This window comes from Rhinopithecus roxellana, chromosome 3 (genome assembly GCF_007565055.1).
Source record: "Rhinopithecus roxellana isolate Shanxi Qingling chromosome 3, ASM756505v1, whole genome shotgun sequence".
NCBI lineage: Eukaryota > Metazoa > Chordata > Mammalia > Primates > Cercopithecidae > Rhinopithecus > Rhinopithecus roxellana.
This window is the reverse complement of record NC_044551.1, coordinates 17030473-17050906: the sequence shown is the minus strand read 5'-3', so window position 1 is coordinate 17050906 and position 20434 is coordinate 17030473. Positions and strand designations below refer to the sequence as shown.

At 38.6% G+C, this 20434-nt stretch overlaps 1 protein-coding gene across 1 annotated transcript in view; it reads left to right on the top strand.

The window, feature by feature from the left end:
* The window catches only part of MROH2B (maestro heat like repeat family member 2B), a 69856-nt gene that overhangs the window by 35137 nt on the left and 14285 nt on the right, over positions 1-20434 (top strand). The window contains exons 19-30 of the mRNA XM_010381757.2: positions 669-785; positions 3342-3449; positions 4003-4155; positions 4445-4471; positions 5167-5286; positions 5506-5585; positions 13488-13623; positions 13720-13815; positions 14072-14161; positions 14536-14656; positions 17080-17177; positions 19564-19716. Coding sequence (XP_010380059.2) covers positions 669-785; positions 3342-3449; positions 4003-4155; positions 4445-4471; positions 5167-5286; positions 5506-5585; positions 13488-13623; positions 13720-13815; positions 14072-14161; positions 14536-14656; positions 17080-17177; positions 19564-19716 — 1299 coding nt within the window. The remainder of the gene's footprint in view (positions 1-668; positions 786-3341; positions 3450-4002; positions 4156-4444; positions 4472-5166; positions 5287-5505; positions 5586-13487; positions 13624-13719; positions 13816-14071; positions 14162-14535; positions 14657-17079; positions 17178-19563; positions 19717-20434) is intronic.

The following is a 20434-nucleotide window of genomic DNA, read 5'->3' as shown; positions in this document are numbered from 1 at the left end:
GGCTAAAGCAGGTAGATCCCTTGAGGGCAGGAGTTTGACATCAGCCTGGCCAACATGGTAAAACCCCATCTCCACTAAAAATACAAAAATTAACCGACCATGGTGGCACACGCCTGTAATCCTGGCTACTCAGGAGGCTGAGGCACAAAAATCGCTTGAACCTAGGAGGCAGAGGTTGCAGTGAGCTGAGATCATACCACTGCACTCTAGCCTGGGAAAAAAGGGTGAGACTCTATCTAAAAAACAACAACAACAACAACAACAACAACAACAACAACAAAAACTCTCTTCAATGAGCATTTGTAGAACACATATAAACAACCAGGAACTATGCAGTGGAAATAATGAATAAGACCCTCTGCTACAATGAACCCAAATCCTAAGCATGGAGACAAGCAAGAAAATAAAAAATTACAATGGAGAGTGAAGTATATTTTAGGGGCAGGGCACAAAGTAGAGAAGAATATAGGAGAGCACAGAGAGAGGGCAGAGCCTGGAGGAAGGAAACACTCTGAAGAAGACAGAAAGCTTGAGATACCTGGTTATTAAGTGGTTATTAAGTCACCCCAACTTCTTTCCTTCAGATGATTATTTTAACTCTTTCCACTCTTCATCAGAGTCTTGCTTTCCAACCTTTAAAATCCTGTTGCTTATCTTTTGTTTTCCAGAAATTCCTTTGGAAAGCCTTGGGAACCACCTTAGCATCCTGCCAAGATTCAGACTTTGTAAACTCACAGATTAAGGAGTTTCTGACTGCTCCCAACCAACTGGGGGATCAAAGACAGGTGGGACCCCTTGCTCTCAATTTCCTCTTATGATGATAACAACTAATCCTACCCACAAAACATCTGACAGCTTTTATAGTAATGTTCTACTGAATCAGAATTATCAATTAATACACTCAGAATAGCCTAACAGAATTTTTCAGAAAAGTTAGGCTTTTCTATTTAAAAATCAATACTTCATTTTTAGCCAAGTTTGTGAAAATATTGAAAAATGAATTTCAATAACTCTTACCTAATGAGAGTATCTTTGATATATTTTGACCTTGGCTTGACATAGAGCATGGTTGTGAGCATCGAAATGATTGAATTTATAAGCTGAAAGTTACTTATAGACTAATCTAGAGAGAATGTAGAGATAACCTGAAGTGTTTCTGCAAAGCTTTACCTACTTCCTACCATAGCCTGTGGCTATAGAGCATATGTAAATATGGAGGAAGCAGAAGATGTGTATTTTGTTGTTGTTGTTGTTGTTGTTGTTGTTGTTGTTGTTTTTGAGACAGAGTCTCACTCTGTCACCTGGGATGGAGTGCAGTGGCAGTATCTTGGTTCATTGCAACCTCTGCCTCCGGGTTCAAGCTATTCTCCTGCCTCATTCTCCCAAGTAGCTGGGATTACAGACGTAATCCCATGCCCGGCTAATTTTATATTTTTGGCAGATAGGGTTTCGCCATGTTGGCCAGGCTGGTCTTGAACTCCTGACCTCAAGTGACTCACCCACCTTGGCCTTCCAAAGTGCTGGGATTACAGGCATGAGCCACCACGCCCCACTGAAGATGTATATTTTTAAAACAAACAAATAAACCAACAAAAAATAGTTCCCAGGCTGATAAAGACCACCAGTATAAAAAAAAGTATAGTGTTATACTTTCTCCTCAGAAATGATGAGATATTTAGGGTTCTTTCTCACACATTAAATGACCAGAAACCACTAGACCTCACTGAACTTTTGAAACTGCTTTTATATTACTATTATTTCCTTTTTTCTTGTCAGATATTATTATCATTTATTGCTGTTGGCACCACCTCAATATCATTTTTTTCCATCTTAGCTCTGGTATAGGTTAGGAAACAAAGTAAGTTGATTTTAGATATAAGAATATAATAAGACTCTCATTCAAGGTCTGAGAGTTTCACAAACTTAAAAAATAAATCGTGACTGGGCACAGTGGTTTACGACTATAATCCCAGTACTTTGGGAGGCCGAGACAGGCGGATCACGAGGTCAGGAGTTCGAGACCAGTCTGGCTAACATAGTGAAACTCCGTCTCTACTAAAAATACAAAAAATTAGCCGGGTGTGGTGGTGTGCACCTATAATCCCAGCTACTTGGGAGGCTAAGGCAAGAGAATTACATGAACCCGGGAGGCGGAGGTTGCAGTGAGCCGAGATTGCACCATTGCACTCCAGCCCGGGTGACAGTGTGAGACTCCATCTCAAAAAATAAAAATTGTGACGTCCAATTGAGCTTCCCAAATGCCTTTTTTACTTAATTTTAAGTCCTTGAATATGTCTTACATACTCAAGTCGCTTAGTAAATGACCTCTGGATGAATAAAGTGTTAACACGTGACTTTCATAACCCACCAAACCTACTTGGTTTTCAATCTCCTAAGTATAATGTTTTCAATCATGTGATGCCAGAGCTCCAATTCTAGCTTCATACTAGAACAATTATTATCTAGACTCTACAAGAATGATCTAGTCTATGAGTTTTCACGATGGCTCTGGCAGGGTTATGCAACTGAATGACATATAACAGGTTTCAGGAACAAATTGCCACGAAGGAACTCTGGTGAAATCAGCTTTGGACAAGAGAGGTGGGGACAGCGGGAATATATAACCTGAGTGTGAAACAAGAGCTGCCAACTTTCAGAAATTTAACCTCTTAAGATACAATAAAGTTTCAGGAACAGAATGATTTTTTAAAAGCATCTGTTAATTCAAGCTGGAAAAAACCTCCATTAGCTTCCCAGCAATCATAGATTACAAGTCCAAAATCTTGGGGATAGCCTAAAAGGCCCTACTGTGATGAACCTCCCACCTCCTGTCTGACTCATTTTGCACTGCTCTCCTCCCTGACTGCTCACTCAGCCCTCTCAGTGGACTTCAGGAGCTTTGCACCTACCTTCTCTCTGATTGAAACTCTCCTTTCCAGATAGTCTAATGGCTCACTCCCTCACTCATTTCAGGGCTCTGCTTATTGTCACCTTGTCCATGAGACCATCTCTGACTATCCTATTTTAAAAATGCAAACTTCCCCCAATCCTCACTACCTATTCCTGCTTTACTTATCTTTATAGCACTCATCACCATCTGGCACACACACTGTATATTTACCTGTTTACTGAATTGATGTGTTTACTTTTTTCACTTCCCTGTTACTTCCCTGTCAGTTCTCCTGGTTGTATACTTCACAAAGATGGGGACTTTGGTAGTTGTGCAAACTACTGTGCCCTCAGCACCTAAAAGGGTACCTGGCCCATAATAGGTACTCAGTAAATATTTGTTGAGTAAATAAATGGTTAAACTCAAAATGTCATACCTTCTCTGATTTTAGGGAATAACATGTATTTTAGGATACTGTGCTGAGAACCATTTGGATATTGTTTTAAAAGTTCTTAAAACATTCCAAAATCAGGAAAAGTTTTTCATGAATCGATGTAAGGTAAGAAGAATCATCTTCTTCAAGTTTCTCAGTATTGCAAGGCCAGACAACCCTGATTTCTTCAGTGAATATCCTTTCTCTACATTATACTTACTCCTGTCGCCAGGTTCTTATTCCAGGTCAGAACTGTCTAAGCCTAATCTTTGCAGGATGATCAGCTATATGAAAAGTCTATTTTCTCTTACCCTAAAGCTGATCTGGAAGATCCTAAATGCGTTCTGCATGTGACTAGGTTTGTTGCTCTGCCAACCACTCAGCCCTCAGGAATAGCTCCTCTCATGTATACTCTGCTTACCTTGAAGGAAAGGGGCCTGATAAGTAAATAATTAACAAAAGCTTCTCCTAGTTATCTCTCAGAAGCCCTGATTGTCCCACAGGACCACCCTGCGTGTTTACATTTAAACAAGCAAAAGTACATTCATTTTAGACTTATTTGAATCATCCCAGTTCAGTTTCTTATCCCTATAGTGGTCCATGGGATTAGGAAAAAAACATGAGAGAAAATAAAACTCTTTCAGTCACATTTTTCACATCTCCCTTTCCTGGTCTTCAGAGCCTTTTTTCTGGGAAAAAGAGCCTGACCAAGACAGATGTCATGGTCATCTATGGAGCTGTGGCCCTCCATGCTCCCAAGAAGCAACTTCTCTCCAGACTTAATCAAGACATCGTATCCCAAGTCCTGTTTCTTCATGGCCAGTGCTCTCAGGTAACGCCCATTGCAGGGCTGCCTCCATTTCTAGGCTGAGGTTGCTAAAACTTGCAGGGGCTCAGCCCCTGGGAAGCCTTTTTCCTTCCCAGTCTTGGGTATGTTTTTATCATCAGCGTGAAAACAGACTAATATAGTAAATGTCTCATGGATTACTACGCCCCTTGGCAAAGCTCTACCTCCTGCTTTACTATTGTTCTTCAGGTTGATGGGTGGGTCATTTTGTTGGGTTGAGTGTATCTCTGACTACTACTCATTGAGAATCTAATTTTGCCTTTAATTTTTTTAGGTTCTGGGCATGTCTGTGATGAACAAGGTAGGAGATATAGAAGAAAGAAAGAAAGAAAGATAGATAGATAGATAGATAGATAGATAGATAGATAGATAGATAGATAGATGCCCCCCTGAAGTGTACCAAGCAAAGATGTTCTTTTGATTTGATTCCAACTGAAAGGTTTCCAACATGTAACAATCCAATTCTGAAGTCAGAATCCATGATCCTAATCCAGGGCAGAACAAGGGATTATATTCTGGTTCCAGGGTCTTTAGAAGTTGAGCTATAAACTAAAGCAACGTTTTTCAAGCCTTGGGTTGTGACCTACCAGTTGAAATCAGTTTAATAGGTCAAAACCAGAAAAATTCTTTAATGAAATAACAGAGTACTTTACATATAAAAACTATAACTATTATTTCTGTTATATATTAAACATATTTGGGGCATATAGGTACTAGTTGGAATTGTAAACTGTTTTCTACTGTTGTTTATGGTCAAAAAGTTTTGAAAGCCACTGTTCTAGAGAACTTTCATTCTATTGTGGGTGGTAGGGAGGAAAAATGGCCTTTGTTTCTCACTTTCCCTGCAACTTAGACCCTAGTCTGGAGTAGAGATGGCAAAGGAAGCAAAGATCCTCATTCCTGTCTGGGAACATATTTCAAAGCTAGGTCACATGTTAATAGACCTGAGTGTGGTGCCTTAGACCTTGACTTGCATTGTGAATGCTTTTGCTTTAGGACATGGATCTACAAATGAGTTTCACAAGAAGCATCACTGAGATTGGCATTGCTGTCCAAGATGCTGAGGATCAGGGGTTCCAGTTTTCCTACAAGGAGATGCTGATTGGTTACATGCTGGTGAGTGTGCAGAGAGGGAATAAGGAAGGTCCTGAGTATTCTATTACCAAGACTTCAGGGCTATCTTTTTGAAAAGTGAATAGACTTCACCAGTCCCACATAACAGATCTCTGCCTTGTTTATGACCCAGGGCACCCAATGGTCCGATGAGATTGCAGCTGCATCTGGAAACTTTCCTGAGCCTTTCTGAAACATTTGATCTCCTTATTTGTGTTGTAGGACTTCATTAGAGGCGAGCCCCTGGATTCCTTAGCTAGCCCTGTTCGGTGGAAAGCCTTAATCGCCATTAGATATCTCAGGTAGATAATTGTTTGTTGTTTTCATTGCAAAAGTATTTTCCCACTTATCCTCCTCCTGATCAACTAACATCTATTAGTGCAGACTTCAGTACACACTCCCAAAACTGAACATAGTTCATTAATAAGAACTTCAAACTGGGGCTTTTTCTCCTTCCAAAGAGTTACGGATCTGACTGAGAGATTGGTCATTTGATGACTGACAGAGACGGAAGAGCTACTCAGAAGAATTACATGTATTGATATATGGACTAAAATTTCTCTGCAAAAGGAAATTCCTCTTTCTAGATCTTGGCCTCCAAGCAAATTTTAAACTTTCAATTAAAATCTTATGAAAGCTCTAATCACATTCTAGTTGGTTAGCAGCAATAATCCTGAAAAAGAAAATAACTTTTGGCACAATTTAAAAATAATATTTTCACCCTGCAGTAAAATAAATAGAAGTTAAAACCACAATAAGATAGCATCTCACGCCAATCAGAATGGCTATTACTAAAAACTCAAAGAAAGATGCTGATAAGGTTGTGGAGAAAAGGGAACACTTACACACTGCAGCTGGGAATGTAAACTAGTTCAACCATTGTGGAAAGCAGTTTGGATATCTCGCAAAAGAGAGCTACAATTCAACCCAGCAATCCCATTCCTTGGTATATACCCAAGGGATATAAATAGCGCTACCATAAAGACATATGCATGCATATGTTCATTGCAGCACTATTCACAGCAGCAAAGACATGAAATAAACTAGATGTCCATCAATGGTAGACTGGATAAAGAAAATGTGATACATTACACCATAGAATACTATACAGTCACACAAAAGAATTAAATCTGTCTTCTGCAGTAACACGAATGGAGCTGGAAGCCATAAACCTAAGCAAATTAATGCAGGAAAACCAAATACCACTAATTTTATAAGTGGGAGGTAAATATTGAGTACACATGGAAACAAATAAGGAAACAATAGACACTGGGGCCTAGTTGTGGGTGGAGGTTGGGAGGAGGGTGAGAATTTAAAAACTATCTATCTGGTTCTATGCTTATTGATGAGATAATCTGTACACCAAATCCTCATGACATGCAATTTACCCATAAAACAAACCCATACATGTACCCTCTGAACCTAAAATAAAAGATGAAGAAACAAAAAGAAAAAGAAATAGAAGTCCTCTGTAAAGATTGGGAAACTGGCCGGGCGCGGTGGCTCAAGCCTGTAATCCCAGCACTTTGGGAGGCCGAGACGGGCGGATCATGAGGTCAGGAGATCAAGACCATCCTGGCTAATACGGTGAAACCCCGTCTCTACTAAAAAATACAAAAAACTAGCCGGGCGATGAGGCGGGCACCTGTAGTCCCAGCTACTCGGGAGGCTGAGGCAGGAGAATGGCGGGAACCCGGGAAGCGGAGCTTGCAGTGAGCTGAGATCCAGCCACTGCACTCCAGCCTGAGTGACAGAGTGAGACTCCGTCCCAAAAAACAAACAAACAAAAAAAAAAAAAAGATTGGGAAACTGCAAAAAATTTTTTAAGAAATAATAAAAACCAACCATCTTGCCTCTGTTGCCAACACTCTGGCCTATTTCCTTGATGTGATTTGATTTTGTGTCCCCACCCAAATCTCATCTCAAATTGTAATCCCCAAATGTTGAGGGAGAGACCTGTAATCTCCACGTATGAAGGGAAGGGGGCGATTAGATCATGGGAGTGGTATCCCCCATGCTGTTCTCGTGATAGTGAGTTCTCATGAGATCTGATAGTTTTATAAGTGTTTGGCAGTTCCTCCTTCACATGTTTACTCTCTTCTGCTGCATTGTGAAGAGGTACCTGCTTTCCCTTTGCCTTTGGCTACGATTGTAAGTTTCCTGAGGCTTCCTGAGCCATGTGGAACTGAGTCCATTAAACTTCTTTCCTTTATAAATTACCTAGTCTTGGGTATTTCTTTATAGCACTGTGAAAATGTGCTAATACATTCCTTTAAGTCTTTATTTCTAGTCCTCCATTTTTATAACAGAGTTGAGATTCTACTCTGCATATGATTTTTCATCCTGCCTTTTCTAACTTCACCTTACATATTTCCACATTATCACCAATTCTTCACAAACATCATACTTTTCTTAGTTTTTAGTTTTTGTTAATGTTTAATTGTGGCAAAATAAATACAATATAAAATTTATAATCAGTCATTTTTAAGTGTACAGTTCAGTATTGTTAAGTACATTCATATTGTTGGCTAAAAGTACTTGGCTTTATTTTTGGGTTCTCTATTCTGTTCCATCAGTCTAAGTGCCTATTTTCACACCAGTGCTATGCTGTTTCAGTAACTATAGTTTTGTATAAAATCAGGTAATGTAATGACTCCAGATTTGTTCTTTTTTCTTACTATTGCTTTGGCTATGTGGGCTCTTTCTTTATTTCATATGAATTTTAGGATTGTTTTTCCTATGTCCTATGAAAAATGATGATCGTATTTTAATGAGAATTGTATTGAATTTGTAGATTACTTTGGGCAGTATGGGCATTTTCACAATATTGATTCTTCCCTTCCTTGAGTATGGGATGTGTTTCCATTTGTTTGTGTTATCTATGATTTCTTTTAGCAGTGTTTTGTAGTTTTCCTCATAGAAATCTTTCACTTCCTTGGTTAAGTATATTTCTAGGTATTTAATTTTTTTTTCAGCTGTTGTAAAAGGGATTATTGTTGGTATGTAGTAGAGCTACTGATTTGTGTATATTGATTTTTGTGACCCAAAACTTTGTTTTTTATAGCCATTCTAATGGGTATGAGGTGGTATTTTCTTGTGGTTTTGATTTGCATTATCCTAATGATTAGTGATATTGAACATCATTTCATATGTTTGTTAGCTATTTGTATATTTTTTATGGAGAAATGTCTACTCAAGTCCTTTCCATATTTTAAAAATCAAGTTGTTTGGTGTTTTGTTGTTTAATTATAGTATTTTTTAAATTTATTCTGGACATTAACCTCTTATCAGACATATGATTTGCAAATACTTTATCCCATCTAATAAGTTGCCTTTTCACTCTGCTGATTCTATCCTTTGATTCACAAAAGTTTTATTTCAGTTTGTTTTTTCAACCTTTATTTTATATTTGGGAGTACATGTGCCTATTGGGAGTACAGTATATTGCATGATGCTGAGACTTGGGGTACAAATGAATCTGTCACCCAGGTAGTGAGCATAGTACCCAATAAGTAGTTTTTTCACCCTTGCTCCCCACTCTCACTCCCTCTTTTGTATTCCCCAAATGCTCAGAAGTTTATAATTTTTAAGTAGTCCATTTGTCTATTTTTCCTTTTCTTGCCTGTGTTTCAAGAAATCACTGTCAAATTCAAGATCATGAAGCTTTTCCCTATGTTTTCTTCTTAGAGTTTCACAGCTTTAGCTCTTACATTTAGATCTTTGATCCATTGTGAGTTGATTTTAGCATATGGTGTAACATAAGGGTCCAACTTAACTCTTTTGCATGTGGATATTCAGTTTTTCCAACGACGTTTCTTATAAAGGTTGTCCTCACATCAAAAGCTTGGCCTACAAAAGGAAAAATAAATAAATGGCACTACATCAAACTATAAAGTTTCTGCAGCACAAAGGGAATAGTCAACAAAATGTAAAGGCAACCTATGGATTGGAAAAAATATTTGCAAACCATGTATCTGATAAGGAGTTAATATCCAAAATTAAAAAGAACTCATACAACTCAATAGCAAGAAAATATATAATCTGATTTAAAAATGGACAAAGGACCAGAGTAGACATTTCTCAAAAGAAAGCATGCAAATGGCTAAAAGGCAAATGAAAAATACTCAATATCACTCATAACTATGGAAACACAAATCAAGACTGCTCTGAGATGTTACCTCATACCTGCTAAGATAGCTGTTATCAAAAAGAAATCCTAACACATGTTAGCAAGAATATAGAGAAAGGGAAACCCTTGTACACTGTTGGTGGGAATGTAAATTGGTACATCCATTATGGAAAACAGGATGGAGGGTCCAAAAGAAATTAAAAATAGAATTACTATATGACCCAGCAATTTCTCTTCTGTGTATATACCCAAAGGAAATGAAATTACCACCTCGTAAAGATATCTGCACTCCCTGAGAGATGAAAATTTACCTATTGGGGTACAATGTACACTCTTTGGGTAACAAGTACACTAAAATCTCAGACTTCACTACTATACAGCTCATCCATGTAACCAAAAACCACTTGTACCCCTATAGCTTTTTAAATTAAAAAAATTTTAAGTTATCTGTACTTCCATATTTATTGCAGCATTATTAACAATAGCTCAGAGGTAGAAACAACCTCGGTGTCTGTCAATGAATGAATGGATAAAGACATTGTGATATTTATGCCCATAATGGAATATTATTCAGCCTTTGAAAAGGAGATCCTTCCATTTATTACAACATGAGTGGACCTGTACAACATTATACTATGTGAAATAAGCCAGACACAGAAAAAAAAATATTGTGTAATCTCACTTGTATGTGGAACGTTTTAAAATGTCAGATATACAGAAATTGAGAATAAAAAACAGTGGCTACTGTTTTATTCTCAGTGGTGGGTAGGAAATGGAAAATGTAAGTCAAAAGATATAAAGTAGCAAGGAAGTCTGATGAACGAGTCTAAAGATCTAATCATGTACAACCTAGGACTATATTTAATAATAGTGTATTGTATTAAGGATTTTGCTAAGTGAGTAGATTATAGCTGTTCCTACTTTTGGTCTTGCCATGGGGCAGAGGTGGGAGCGGGTAGAAGAGAAATGGGTAACTATGTGAGATGATGGCTATGTTAATTTGTTTCAGTATGGTAACCTTTTCCTATATATATCTTCTAACATCATGTTGTAAACCTTAAATATACTCAATAAAATTTGTTTTTTAAAAAATTGTCCTTTCCCCATGGAATGGTCTTGGTGCCCTTGTCGTAGTTCATTTAATGGTTTACTTATAAGCTCTTTATTCTATTCCATGGATTCATATGTCTCTTTTTTTGTTTTTGTTTTTTGAGATAGGGTCTTACTCTGTCACCCAGGCTGGAGTGCAGTGGCACAATCTCGGCTTACTGCACCCTTGACCTCCTGGGCTCAAGTGATTCTCCCTCCTCAGCCTCCCAAGTATCTGGGACCACAGGCGAGCACCACCACACCCAGCTCATTTTTCTATTTTTGTAGAGACATAGTTTTGCCATGTTGTCTAGGCTGGTCTCAAACTCCTGGGCTCAAGCTGTCAGCCCACCTCAGCCTCCCAAAATGCTGGGATTACAGGTTCCTACCACCACACCTGGCCTACATGTACATGTATAACTTTAGGCCAATTACATACTATTTTGATTACTGTACTTTTGTAAAAAGTTTTGAAATCAGTAAGTATAAGACCTCCAACTTTGTTCTTCTTCAAAATTGTTTTGGCTATTTGGGGTCTCTAGAGATTTCATATGAATTTTAGGATGAATTTTTCTACTTTCTACAAAAAGCACCTTTGGTATTTTGATAGGAATTACATTAACTCTGTAGATCTAATCTTAACAATATTAAGATCTCGCCATCTTTACATTATTGTTTAATTCATGAACACAGGATGCCGTTCCGTTATTTGTGCCTTCTTTCATTTCTTTCAACAATGTTTAGTGGGTTTCTGTGTTTCACTTGGTTAAGTTTATTCCTAAGTACTTTATTCTTTTTGATGCTGCTGTAAATGGAATTGTTCATTTCCTTTTCAGTTTGTTCATTTCTTAACAAATCAGTTGTACGTAGAAATGCAACAGATTTTGGTAGGTTGATTTTGTATCTCGCAACTTTGCTGAATTCATTTATTAGTTCTCACAGTTTTTTGGTAGAGTCATTAGGGCTCCTACATATAAGACTGTGTCATCTCTAAACAGAGATTTTTTACTTCTTCTATTCTAATTTAGATGCCTTTTTAATTTTTCCTTGCCTGATTGCTCTGGCTAGGGCTTCCAGTACTATGCTAAATAGAAGTTGTAAAAATGGTATCCTTGTCTTATTCTTGATCTTACAGGGGATGTTTTCAGCCTTTCACCATTGAGTATAATGTTAGTTATAAGCTTTTAACATATGGTGTTGATTACGTTGAGGTAACAAGTATATCTTTAATGGCTGCCTAATATTTTGAATAAATATGTCTCATCTTACTTAACCAACCTCCTATTGTTATATATAATTGTTGCCTATTTTAAAAACTATAAATGATACTTTGATGAACACCTTTGTGCAAAAAATTATTTTCTGAACTTTTAAGTATAATAGTTGATGGTTTTATTCAATAAATATTATTAAGTGGCATCTATGTCATATCAGTCAGTGAACTCGGTTGCAAAAGAGTGATGATGAACAAGAACTCCCCTGACAGAGTTTCAGCCTACTGGGGGAAACGGATGTAAGAAGCACCCACATAATTTCTCCAAATGTGGTAAGAGGCAAGATAAGAGAAAGTACAGGTTGCCATGTTAACAAAAATGAGGGAGGTTTGTAGAAATCTCAAATAAATCAATCTCGAAGAAGAATTAAGAATTAACCAGGCTCTAGAAGAGTGTTGTCAAGTAGAAACACAATGCAAGTCACATATGTCATTTAAAACTGTCTGGTAACCACTTTTAAACCAGTGAAAAGAAATGATAAAATTAATTTTAATAGTATATTTTATTTGATCCAATATATTTATTATATTATTTCAACATATATTCAGTATTTTAAAATTGGATAATTTATATTATTCTTCATACTAAATCTTCAAAATCCTATGTGTTACACTTACATTGCATCTTAATCCGGATCAGCCCACAACTCATGTTCACTAGCATATGTGGCTAGAGACAGCACAGCTGTAGAACTTAAAAACTAATTTCTAATGACAGCAAGCAAATCAGTGGTTGTCAACGGGGAGGAAAAGATAACCTGGAAAGGGGAATAGAAAAAAAATAGAGTATGATAGAAATATTCTATATTGGTTACCTAACCGTCAGTGTTTTCATGAGTGTGAATCTCTCTCAAAATTGTTTTAATGGATGCAGCTTACTATACATAAATTATACTTTGATACATTGATTATCAGTGAACCAGACAATAAAGACGAGAATACTATATAGAGCTTTCCCAGCTGGTACTGAATTTTATTCCTCTCTAAGAGAACCTTATTTCCCTGATGGTGTCATCATTTTTAATTGCTTTGCTAATTTGGTAGCTGACTAATGGTATCTTATTGTCTTAACTTACATTTATTTAAAAGTAAATGTGGTTTTTCATGCTTATTGAACATGTACATTTTTCCAAGTCATGTCTAGACTTTTTCATATCCTCATGAAGTCTATAGTAAACATTTGAAAGAAAGGCAGAAAGGAAGAAACACTCCAGTGTCATTTGTTCACTTGTGCATTCATAAGAACCTATAGTATATGTGGCACTATTTAGAACATGAAAAGACACATGAAATCGATAAAAGTCACTGCTGCAGACCTACAATCTAGTTGAGGAGATACATGTATATCTCTCTGTCATTCTCTCTCTCTCTCTTTCTCACACTCTCTCTCTCACACACACACGAGATGGAGAAAACAAGTCGGTTAAAGCTGTCACAGATCATATAATAAAGTGTTAAGGAACACAAAGTGAGGGGTGATTTGTTCATCAATCTAAAGAATGGAGGCATCTTGACTATGCTCACCAATGCAGTCTGATTCTATGTTCCCATCTCTCCCTACTCCTGTCACCACCTCTCTCAACATCCCAACATGTCAGAAAATGTGACACATTAGTCACATGGTCAGATGTGATTGGCAGTTCTTGGGAACTCCACCGGGTATGTTCTGTTGGTCATTGTAATATCCATTCCTCCACCTGGTTCTCATTTCAGTAAACTGAAACCTCAGCTCTCACTACAAGATCACCTTAACATTCTTGAAGAGAATACTCGGAGGCTGCTGCCCCTTCCACCTCTGGAAAATCTGAAAAGTGAAGGCCAGACAGATAAGGACAAGGAGCACATTCAAGTATGCACTAGTGAGGCCTAAGCAGAATGAAAATCTGCAGTGGGACCTTACTGTCTCACCCCAGCCTGAGACTTACACACACGAATTTGATTTCAGTTTCTCTATGAACGATCCATGGATGCCCTAGGAAAACTTCTGAAGACCATGATGTGGGATAATGTGAATGCAGAGGACTGTCAAGAAATGTTTAATGTGAGTAGAGCCTCCACTCAAACTGATTCTCATTCTCCCTAACCTGTTCTTCAATGTCCACTCCAAACTCTACTGCATTTTCCTCACATGAATACATCCAGCTGGACCCACCCACACCCCACATACAGCCATCTACTTAAAAATTGTGGGGAAGCGAGCACCCTGTTACAGAAGAGGCAGAGACAGAAAGAGAGAATATGAAACTAGATGAATATGAAGAATACTAAAGAAAGAACATTTATTCTTTGACCAACAGCTTCTCCGAATGTGGCTTGTTTCACAAAAAGAGTGGGAAAGAGAAAGAGCCTTCCAGATCACAGCGAAAGTGCTGACAAATGATATTGCGGTAAGTAATCCTCTGGAATGAATAGACTTTATTCCTTGTGAACAGCAGGGATCTCTGAGATGTCTGGAATCCAAAACTCCTGCCTGGTGGATCTTGCATCTCAGAGCAAAGTGCTTTTTGAAGTACTTTTGGAGAGAGCTCTAACTTCAGAGTGCAGCTCACACATACAAATTGAGCTATTGGGTTGTCTTTACATGCATGCTTACTTTTCCACTGCCCTTGAAAATAGGCATTTTTTAGGAGAAAGTGCAAGATCAGATTTCATTCTAAGGACCTGCAGAGAGAAAATAAGAGACTTGAGATCCAGTGTTGGGAATATCCTGGGATATGACCAAGCTACCTCATCACAACGGGATGCCTCCTTTATCCTGCAGGCACCAGAGAACTTTAAAATTGGTTCACTGCTTGGACTCCTGGCTCCTCACTCCTGTGATACCCTGCCCACCATCCGTCAGGCGGCTGCTAGCTCAACTATTGGTCTGTTCTATATAAAAGGTGAGGGAAAGGTGGGGAGCCCACAAATGAAGAAAAGAAACCCATCTTCTTTTATTCTCAGCTTTTCTCCTATGCACCTATGTCTCTCTCCTTTCTCCCCTCTCCTCTCTCCTCTTTCCTCATTTTCCTCCTTTTCTCCTCTCCTCTCCCCTCCCCATCTCTCTCTCTGTCTCTCTCTGTCTCTCTCTCTCTCTCTCTCTCTCTCTCTCTCTCTCTCTCTCTCTCTCTCTGTTTCTCCTTCCCTCTCCAGTTCAGCAATTTCTGTTTTAATACCTTAATTATATCACAGAATCTGTCTCCTAGATCTGAAACAAGTATTTCTTTCCTCGGTGGCTCTGTTTTCCCATTTTTTAAAATAGAGATAATAACACCAAAGCATGATAAAGATCCATTAAAGTAGGTAAGATGTTTTGAGAGTCTCCGATTTAAATCACTAAGCAATTGGGCATATTAGCAATGCTTCCTCTATCACATGGTTTTCTTCAGGAGAAAATTGCAGTATTATCATGGTACTAAGTGCCTTTCAAAGCTCTCCAAGAGACAGAACATTGTGGAAATTTTCAGAGCAGGAGCTCCTCCTGCTCTCCAAGTACGTGTGAGTAACTGTCAATACTACAGAATATTAGGAATTTTTAAACGTCCGTCTCAGGCTGAAACCAACAATCAGGGCTTTCTGTCCAGGTTAATTGAGTCCATGTTTCATCAAGGACAGCTCTACATTGTGTGTGTGCAGTTCTGCAGAGCAGGCGCAGCCAGAAACAGTCTAGACTTAATGCTACCTCATGCCTGCCTATGGTCCACACATCATTCTTTTAGGTATTCAAAATATTTGTTGAGTGCCTTTCCATGTGTCAGGCACTGTTCTAATGCTGGGGACACAGAGATATTACAGTACAAATATTCACATTTTGTAAGTGTGTTAAAGCCAAAAGGTAGGATTTGGTTAGAGGGAGACAGATAGTCAGTCAAAAGAAAAGAAAAAACTCTTCAGCAGAGTCAAAGTAGGTATAAAAGTCCTTTGGGATATAGGAAGATAGTTAAGGATATACGTTTTTACCAAGTCAGGAAAAAAGCAGAATTAAGGAAGTGAGAACTAAAGAACCATTCCAGGCTGGGCGTGGTGGTTCACCCTGTAATCCCAGCACTTTGGGAGCCCAAAGTCTATGGGTCACTTGAGGTCAGGAGTTCGAGACCAGCCTGGCCAACATGGTGAAACCCCATCATCTACCAAAAATACAAAAAATTAGCCAGAAGTGGTGGTGGATGCCTGTAATCCCAGCTACTCAGGAGGCTGAGGCAAGAGAATCACTTGAACCTGGAAAGCAGAGGTTGCAGTGAGCCGAGATCACACTTGTGCACTCCAGCCTAGGAGACTGTCTCAAAAAAAAAAAAAAAAAAAAAAAAAAACCATTACAGTAATAACAGAAATATGCCTGTAGGGAACTCATAGGAAAAAAGGAATTTGGATTCTATTATTGTTCTACCTATTTTTCCTTTAGCCTACTTCGTTTTCCTAAAATATGAAAAATTCAGGTCCTCAAACACTCTTTGTTAATAAAACTCCCATACTTTGTAATTTACATTGACATTTTCCCTGATGGACCAAACAAGCATGGTGGAGAGAAAGAACATGTACTACTAAAATACCTACTAGACACAAGTAACAAGTGTGATGCTAAATTAAATACCCATCGATACTCATGGACATTTAGTTTTGAAAGGGGAGAATTTGAAATTAAGAAGTTTCCAGTTACTTGGACCACTGAAAGTAGAGTAGCTGGGTTTTGAGCTCAGGCGCATGTGACTTCAAAGTCCACGTGTATCGCGCTGGGCTAGGCTGCCTTCCGTAGAATGGTTCATGTTAGTTTCCATGATTAATATACATTCAAATAACAAACAGAAAATCTTTATTAGTTAGGCCTGCATTTACAAATTGATATCAACAATCACTTACACAGTTGCTGATGTAAACTTCTCATTACAATAGTTACTTTTCAGTTTCCCCAATGAGGGAGCTCACTGAAGAATAGAAATCCAAGAGAGATAGCAGCATAGCAGAGTAGTTGGAGCCTGGGCATTTGTGTCAGACAGACCAGGGCTCAAATTCAGACTCTCCTATTTTTATTCACCATGTGCCTTGGGCAATGTCTTCACATCTCTGTTCCCACCTTCTCATCTGCAAAACCAAGAAGGGAACAGGAGAGTCTACCTCAGATAATGCTTATGAGTAATAAATGAGATCATTGTATGCAGAGTGTTTGCATGGTGCCCAGCATGTAGAAACCACTCAGTATGTGTTAGCGCTTATGTTCACCATCTCAACAGACAGCAGCTAATTTAGAGTCATATCAAAATGTAGCCAGCCTCGTCAATGCCTATCAGGTCTTTGAATGCTTAAACATTTCTCCCTTTGTTGATTTTAGGCATTCACCTGGAAGTGGAAAGACTGCAGGGTTTGCAGGAAGGGCTGGAAAGTGATGACGTGCAGGTTCAGATCAAGATTTCTTCTAAAATAGCTAAGGTAATAAATATGGAGGAGTGGCCAGTGGATATAAAGATTCTGGATTGATTTCCAAATGGATAAGCTACATACTCCCCACTGCAAAGGAAGATAGATATTCAAGCTGATTGAAGGAGTCATGGTCCTGTCATTTTCTAACTCTGAGTACACACGCCTAGTCAACACTCACTACTGATCATTTCATATGGTGGGAAACTTTGTAGACCAAGTGTTCTTCCCTAGAATGTGGGATGCTGTGGGTTGGAGTGGAAGGAACAAGAGCTTTGGAGTTAATCAGATGTACTCTGTGTGCACTGATTGAAGTTCAGTCTCCTCATCCTCAAGAAACAAAAACAAAAGACCATTTTGTGGTTGTTGTGAGGACTGGCCGATCAATTCAATCACTCATTCAGTCATGCATTCACTTATCTCCCTTCTCCTGAGCACCTACCATATGCAAAGCTCTATTCTAGGCACTAAGAAAGCAGAAAATACAATTCCTGTTTCACTGAACTTGCATCTTAGTAAAGGAAATCCAAAAAATAAACATAATATCAGATAATGATAACCAAGAAAAATAAAGTCAAGAAAGGCAATAAAGAATAGGTAAGAAGTGATCCTCTGGAGAAGGACACCCTGAAAGAGATAATCATGGAAATATCTGGAAAAGAGAATTCCAGGCAGAGGGAAAACAGCAAGTGCAAAGTCCCTGAAGTATAGAAAGAGGGAGTAATGAGATACAAGAGATAACCAGATGCTGATCCAAGGGCCTTCTGAGCCTTTTTAAGGAACTTTTTTTTTGCTCTATTTGAAATCAAAAGCCAGTGGAGGGTTCTAAGAAGAGTCAAGCCACTACACATAATTATGCCAATTTTGAAATGCAAAAAGGCACCCTCATGTGTGACAACATCATTCGTAATGTAGACATTACAGATTTATATTGATGTTAATGGCAATTTTCCACAGGTGGCAATAAAGGATCCAGCAAAATCAGTATGTTATGACAATATACTTAAAGAGAGAAGTGAAATATCTTGAGGACGGGGCTCATATTCCTAGTGTGCAAATGCCTTTTCTAGGCTAACAGTGGTTCTGAGAGGAAAAACACAGCAAGACTTACGTTTCTGAAGGGCCACTCTGGCAGCTATGTGGAGACTTGAATGTAGACCGTTAAGAGCAAAATTAGGGAAGTCAGTTTGGAGGAAACTGCAAGACTCCAGCTATCAAATGAGGCAATTAGGACCAAGGAAGGTGGCTGTAGCGGAGACACGAGTAGTTGATCAGCAAATGACAGAGAAGCCATTTGGAGACAGGAAGGGAACATATGTCAAATGCCTTAAAAGGTGCCCGACACATAATAGGTGCTCAAAAACATGAGCTCCCTTCTTTCCTTTGCTCCTGAATCAACATCCAACCCACTGTGAGACAAAACAGCTAATCATGAATCTTGGACAACAGGCAAGCATTTGGAGTTACATAGAATGGTAGCCGTGGCATAGTCCTTTGATCTTAGAACCATAATAACTCAGCAAATGGCTTGGATGTGCAAATATTCAAGGAAAGGAGCTCATATCTTCTCAATATCATCTGGCCACTTAATTCAAGGGGAAGACCACTGTAAATAGGAACTTTCTCATGTCTACAAACTCATAATCATTACCATTTTGCTTAGTTAATTCCCCAGATAATGATCCTGGAACTCATTCAAACACCAACTTTTCACCTGCCTTCCCACTCCTTTTTCATTAATGCACACACACAGACATACACACTGAAATTCACACACTGCTATCAACCAAGCATTCTGTATAGTGCTTGCACCTAGAGACAACAATTGCAAAGTTCTTCCATTTTATTGACCTTTTATGGACTGTTCTTAATACTGAAATATGGAAGAGCAAGAAACAAGGCTCATAATAATCCATACTCCATATGTACATTGTCCACCACCTGACTATTCAGCATGGTACTTAGTACATATTGATAGATTTTCCTGAATCTTCAAGGTTTAGGTATTATGTGGCAGATTCAAGACATGTTTCTATGATATATGAATGTATGTAAAAGGAATTTATAATGTATATATTGCTATATAAACATTCTGCATTATTTTTCCCTATGCAGTATGCTATAACTTTAGGCTTGGAGAGGAAATTGCCTTAGCAGGCTTAGGATTCAATAAATATGAAATGATAAAAAGGCAACTCCATGAAAAGTTTGCTTAGTAATAAAAGGTCATGTCTATGCCCTGTTCTAGTATTTTCTCTAGTTTCTGGGGCCTCAGTCAAAACTGTTGAAAAGTTCAGTGGCTTCTAATACCTTAAAACAAACCATAACAGCATGTTATAAGTATCTAGCTATAAAATGAGGTGGTTGATTACATGAATCTTTCTGGGTGCATTTTCAGATTGTCAGTAAATTCATCCCAAATGAAGAAATTCTCATGTTCTTAGAGGAAATGCTGGATGGTCTGGAGAGCCTCAACCCCACATGCACAAAGGCCTGTGGCATATGGATGATCACTGTCCTGAAGGAGCAGGGAGCTGCTCTGGAAGATCAGGTGAACTGATAGCCAGTTTTACAACTGAGCAGAATTCTGTCACTTCTAAAATGCCAAGTCAGCCACTGCCTCTGTTTGTCCACTGATGGACAGCATGCAAAGGCTTGTACAGCCTCAAGAGGCCTCATTAGAGACCCACGTTGTGTGTTTAACAACAAGGCTCATGTTGAGGTCCTGTCTCAATTGCCTCTCTTGTCTTTTAATGTAAAAGCTTTTCAAACTGTCTCACTCTGGCTAGAGGAAGCAGCTTTGAAACAAGGCCATTTGGATGATTGAAAACTGGGTTGTTAGAGCTGTAAGGATAAGAGTGACCATGTGGATGCCTTTGAGACAACCGCCAAGGGCAGGAGTTTCTAATTTCACTGCTACTCTTCAGGCTTTTCTCCCACACCCCATAGTGTTTATTGTCTGATAACCATTGGATTGGGGAAAGTCCTCAATTCTTCTTCCCAACTGGAGAGTTAAGCAGAGTGAACAAGATTTAAATTCAGGAAGCTTGGTTAAGAGCTCCAAGTGGAGATACCTCTCTTTTCCCTTCTGAAGTCAAAAATAGAATACAAGTTATTCAAATATTAATAAGAAGGGAAAAGTGGGCTGAGTGAGGTGGCTAACGCCTGTAATCCCAGTACTTTGGGAGGCCAAGGCAGGTAGATCACTTGAGGACAGGAGTTTGAGACAAGCCTGAGCAACATGGAGAAACCTCGTCTCTACTAAAAAT